The sequence below is a fragment of the Alligator sinensis genome, unplaced genomic scaffold (assembly GCF_000455745.1).
Source record: "Alligator sinensis unplaced genomic scaffold, ASM45574v1 scaffold319_1, whole genome shotgun sequence".
Lineage (NCBI taxonomy): Eukaryota > Metazoa > Chordata > Crocodylia > Alligatoridae > Alligator > Alligator sinensis.
Genome location: NW_005842375.1, coordinates 162075 through 167619, shown reverse-complemented (window position 1 = coordinate 167619; position 5545 = coordinate 162075). Strand labels below are relative to the sequence as shown.

The window sequence follows — 5545 nt, the reverse complement described above, 5'->3', positions numbered from 1 at the left end:
ACGACCGGACCACCTGCGTCGTGATTGCAAGCGGCGTGAGTAAAGTTTTTTACAACCAATAAGTTGTGTCTGCCTCTCCATTCACCAGCCCGCCCTGACGTACGAGCGTAACTCGAGTCGGCCCTGGCCGTCCGAGACAGGTTGGTTGTTTTGAGACTGTTTGCTATGGTCTGTTTTCTAATAAAATGTTTAAAAAAAAAAAAAAAAAGGGTTCCCATCAGCAGCTTTGCCTTTTGGATAAGATCAAGGAGAGAGACCAAGGCTCTGGCCCCTCCTGGTGCCTGCCTGGTACTGCAGTACCTCTAGACCCAGTGCCAGTTCCCTCTGGAGGGAACACCCACCTGTTTGGTTTTTTTGTTTGTTTTTTGTTAAGGGGAAAAAAAAAAGGTTCCCTTTAGCATTGTTGGCACCAGGTGAGGGTATTGGAGCTTGCCCCAGCCTCTCCAAGTGCTGGCCTGGTATTCTCTAGGCCCGCAGCTGGCTGGTGTAGCAATTTTTTTTTTTTAAAAGGGCAACACCCCACCCCCACAAAATGTTCCTATCAGTATGTTTGTCCAATTTAGGTCCTGTGTTTTATAGTCATGCACAGTGTTGGCTACATTTTAATCAGCTGCATAGTTGGTTTCCATTCCGGAGTACATGTTGCTTTTTGCAGCAGTTTAATGACAAACAATGTATTTAATAAGGTTTCCTTGCATGTAATCATAAGACAAGGGGCTCCTCCTTCCCCCTTAATGATTGGGGGAAAAACAAACTAATTTTGTATTTAAGTAAATATGGTAATTGCTGAAAATTATTAGAATCCCTCCTCTTCAGGATATGGCACCTTGGAATACACAGTACCCCCTTACAGGGCTAAAGCAGGACTGTGGTTAAGTTTTGCCAAAAGATAACCTTATGGATTGTAGTGTCTCATTCCAATCCTTCTTAGGAGATGTGAAATTCATAGCTTTATACTGTATAGCTAAAGGCAAGCTAAGAATCAGATTATTTGTAAAGCTGACATTCAAACTAAACTGAACACAAAACTATTTTGTAAAGAAAATGCCATTCTTATGATCATGTTTCAGTGCACAGAAGTTACACAATTAAGGTGCCATACAGCTTTAGAGCAGTGTTTCCCAATGTTTTCCAGCCTAAGGCACACTTACGTTAATAAAAATATTCCAGGACATGCCTGTTAAGGCATTCCCCATCCTTATGCCTATTGTAGCTCATTACAGCTCATTGCTATGGCAAAATTCCACAGCACACCTGTTAATTTCTGATGGCACACGTTTATGTCGTGGCACACTGGTTGGGAAACACTTTGTTAGAGCTAAGAGAAGTAGCTTCACCTTGGGAAGGAGAATGTGTGTCCAGTTAGGACTAAAGGTTCCCTTGCTAACACACTGTGAGACAGATCTCCCCTTCTGGGGCATTAAATTCCAGATCACCCCATAATTTCCTCCCGTACCACATTGGTCTGGAAGAGAAACACCTAGATGAACTTGGACAAAAACAAGCAACCAGTACAGAAACAGCTGCAGTATATTAGAAGGCATTTTGAAGGCATAGTATCCTGAATGCCATTTTGACTCTGGACATCTTTCCCCTTTGTGCTGTTTATTCGTATTCCTGCTATTCCTTTCTAGTTTTTCGCCTTAGTGATACTCCAGTGGTTGTCAACTGGGGGTACCCATGGGCAGGCGGGGATGGATCACTGCCACCCACCACCCCGCGCTGCTGCCTCCCGGGAGCAACACCAGGGGGAAGTGAGGGCAGCAGCACCCCTCTGTGGTCCGCACAGGCACTGCCCTGTTGACCGGACATTGGGAGAGCAAGCTCACACATGGCAGCTGCTGCCACCCGCTACCCCGGGCTGTCATCACTGTCTGGCTCCCTGGGATACACTAGTTAGAAAAGGTTGAAAACCCCTGCCTTACTTCATTTATCCTCTATGCTTCTTTCTCTTTTTCTTCTCCCTTCTTTTCTTCTTGCCTACCTCCATTTACCTTCCCACTCCTCTCCTGCTCTTGCCTATCCATTCACCTAATCATCCCATAACAAAACCCATTCATAATTAAAGACAGAACACACACAAGCCCTTTAAGTCCCTCCATACAGAAATCCAGTGGTGGCACCAATGAGATCTGCAAGCTGTTACCGTTTATGTTATGTTGCTTTCTCCTGTCATTTCTGTTGTCTGAGTTGCATGATCTTGAGACCAGAGACTATCTATTCCTGCTTGCCATACATAGGGTTACATTCTTGTTTGACCTGTGGATGTCACCACGATGCAAAACAGACCTTGTTGGGAAACTGCATGCTTATTAGTGTGAAGAACTGTAGTAGTAATCAAAACTATGGGAGACCAGCAACTATGGGAGTTCTCCATATGGTATTCATGGGAAAGAACAGCAAAAAGTAAGCCACTTAAGCATTAATTCAGAAGGCCACACTTGGCAGACCAGGTATAGGGAGAGAAATCACAAAGGTAAATAAACATGTGGCCATAACAGGTTGTATGATCCAGTCTCCTAGTCTATACTTGGGAATTTTTCTGATTTCTCAGTAACAGTGGGAGCCAAAGCACAGACAGGACTGTGAATGATAACACCTTATTAGCTAACTTCTAGGCAATGAGTCTAATCAACATATTGCAGTGAACAGCTTCCACAGCCTTTATGTAGTAAGGTTCCCAACACTTTTAATATCAGTTTAGTTGTTTTATGGAGACATGAATTGGCTAAAGGGTATAATAGGAACTACATGCTCTACCAGTAAAAACAAAGCAAGGTAAGAGGTGGTATAGGTATATTCAGGAAATAATTCCTTTTGTGCTTAATGTGCTCTACCTGAACTGAAGCCATTACACACAGTGCTCTGCAGAATCAACTTACAATACAACAAATAGTAATTTTAGTTAACATAAAAAAACCTTTATAAAATAATTCTGATTCGAGACCAGATCAACTACTTTAACAATAATAGTCATAAAATATATCAAATGACAGTAACCTACAACCGTTACCCAGTGATTTTTGTTCCAGTGGTACTTTCACTTGAAACTGTTTACAGAATAGCATATTAATATAACTCATTTTATTAATTAGTTCTATAGTATGCATCACCATAATGCTAGGATAGGGCATTTGATACTGTTAACTAGTGAAGAGTGTTTTCATAATCCCAGAATTTAAAGGATAGCAACTCCTAATTCAAGATATAAACCAGCACCTAGTTAATGCCCCCTCATCCATTTTGAGAATACCAACCTATTTTATTAATTTAATTACCCAGTTATCCCAAGGAACTAAACTGAGACTGGTTTTTAAATCATTAATGGGATAAAATAATTAACAAAACCAATATCACTCCATTCGTCAATAGTTTGTGAAAACTGGCTGTGAGCCATGTTACCTGTCGAAAAGATTCTTCTTCTTGATCCTCCAGGACAGTGTGCTCATCAAAATCGATTAGATGATCATACATTTGAATATTGTACTCTTTCCAAGACACCAAGCCATCCCCATCTTTATCATATACAACAAAGTGTTGTTTAGCCTCTTGCATAACATAATGTGTAAAAGACTTCTGGATCCAGGAACTTAGCTCATCTGTGAAAATGCCATACAATAGATTTAAATCTATTATTATATCTTGTTCTCTGTCAATTAAAAAAGTTTAAATAATTACATTTTAAGTCTTGGAACGTGTAAAAATGTCATGCATCTCTTCGTATTCAATGAAAACATTAACTTTTTTCTAAAATACAACCACTTAAGCAGTAGGTGTACTATGCAGATCCACTCTCTGTTTTGGGTTTTCCCTGTGCTCTCACAACCAACCAAGCCAGCTAACCACAAGAATCAAAACACAGTTAAAATCCTACGTTCTTCCTTTATGGTTGTACTTTCCCCAACTAATTAGCAGCTCAAAACTGACTTCATGAGGATCATTTTATATTGTTTTTAGAGCTAAAATAATAGGGAACAATGCATGGGCACAAAATATGAACTCTATAATAGCTTTTGCAAAAGCAGATTCCACCATTTTAAACATTATTCATAAATATTTTGCTTTTTGAAAATCAACAGTCACAAATGGGAATATATAATACATGAATCCATTGTCATATGCTGAAGTTGTATATTAAACAGAAGACTTCCACTGAAAATTACCCTCAGTTAGGTCTTGTAACTTAAAAGCTGCTCCAAGCTATTATTTCCATACACAACACCATTACACAACAAACAGACAAAATTAGCAAGTGTTGCTAAGTTCTTCTTCTTATATTGATGGTCTTAACAACCTAATTATAAAGAAAACTGAGAAGGTTATTATACTGTTTTCAAAACGTCATAAAACTTAGACAGACATTACACGGTACTGCTACTCTGAAAAACGACAAAGTAAAACTGTCATCTTTTTATTCACCCAATTTGCATTGTGATGTAAAAAAATTGTGGCAGTTTTTTATGCCAAAATAAGTCTGTTATTTACTTCTATTAACACTGCAGTGTGTTGGAAGAATGAGATGGTGTCTCCCATCACCGGCACGGCATTATATAATTGTTAATTAAGTTTTGAATGCAGAATTTATTACTGCAGCAGCCAGTATTACACTTGGTATGCTAAAGAAGTTGCTACCTGAGTACATGTCAAATCCTATTAAGTCAGTCCATGAAAAAAGCATTACTCTTAAGAGTTAAGTTCTGTTGTGAACCAATCTTCATGGATGTCTTTGATGAGAAGCATATATGATTTCACTTCCATGGCTTGTTTTACTTTCTAGTATTTGGTGCACACAGAACCCACACACCCAGGCATACAAAACCTATTGCCATTCAACAGCAATGGTGCTGTGACATTAGTGCCCTGAATAATTTTAACATGCCACAACTCCTTCTGGCCTTGACCTCAAACTTGGCACTGCTACTGAAACCAGCAGGTAGCTCATAAAGGCAGTTTACACATGTTAAAATAAATAAATAAATAACCTGTTGCTTTATTTTAAACTGGGGACGCTCCTGCACTAAGTGCAGTGCGTACCCAAGAGAGGCAGTGCCTTAGCTAGATCCAGCTCACCTGATATCTGTATAGATCAGGCACTTTAATGGGGCTTTTCTGGCATTTATTTAATAGCCAGTTGAATCAGCTTTAGCTAAAAGTGCCAAAAAGCCCCACTGAAACACCCAATCTATACAAATGCTGCAGAGCCGGGTCGAAGTAACACACTGCTTCTTCCACTAAAGCACAGGTTTGGGTTTTTTGTTTTGTTTTTTAAACATCTGCAAGGAGCCAAGGTATCCAAAACCAAAGGCAAATGCTGCAGAAGCAACATTATAATTATGGCTGAAGGCATTTTCATACTAAGAACCTGAGTTTCGCTTTGCAAGAATGAGAGACCGTTAGGAGTGGGATTTTTACACTTTAATGGTGTGTAAAATTCTTCCTTTACACTTTTCTCTTTACATAGCTTTGCTAGTGTGCAGTGTTAGTTGTGAAACGGTTTTAAAATACTATACTATACTTGTATACCTAGTAAATAACTGTTTATTAG

At 39.4% G+C, this 5545-nt stretch overlaps 1 protein-coding gene across 1 annotated transcript in view; it reads right to left on the bottom strand.

Moving 5' to 3' along the window:
* The window catches only part of RCN2 (reticulocalbin 2), a gene marked incomplete at its 5' end in the record, with an annotated part of 31273 nt that overhangs the window by 23046 nt on the left and 2682 nt on the right, over positions 1-5545 (bottom strand). Inside the window, one exon of the mRNA XM_006029379.3 lies at positions 3403-3599. Within this exon, the coding sequence (XP_006029441.2) occupies positions 3403-3599 (197 nt within the window). The remainder of the gene's footprint in view (positions 1-3402; positions 3600-5545) is intronic.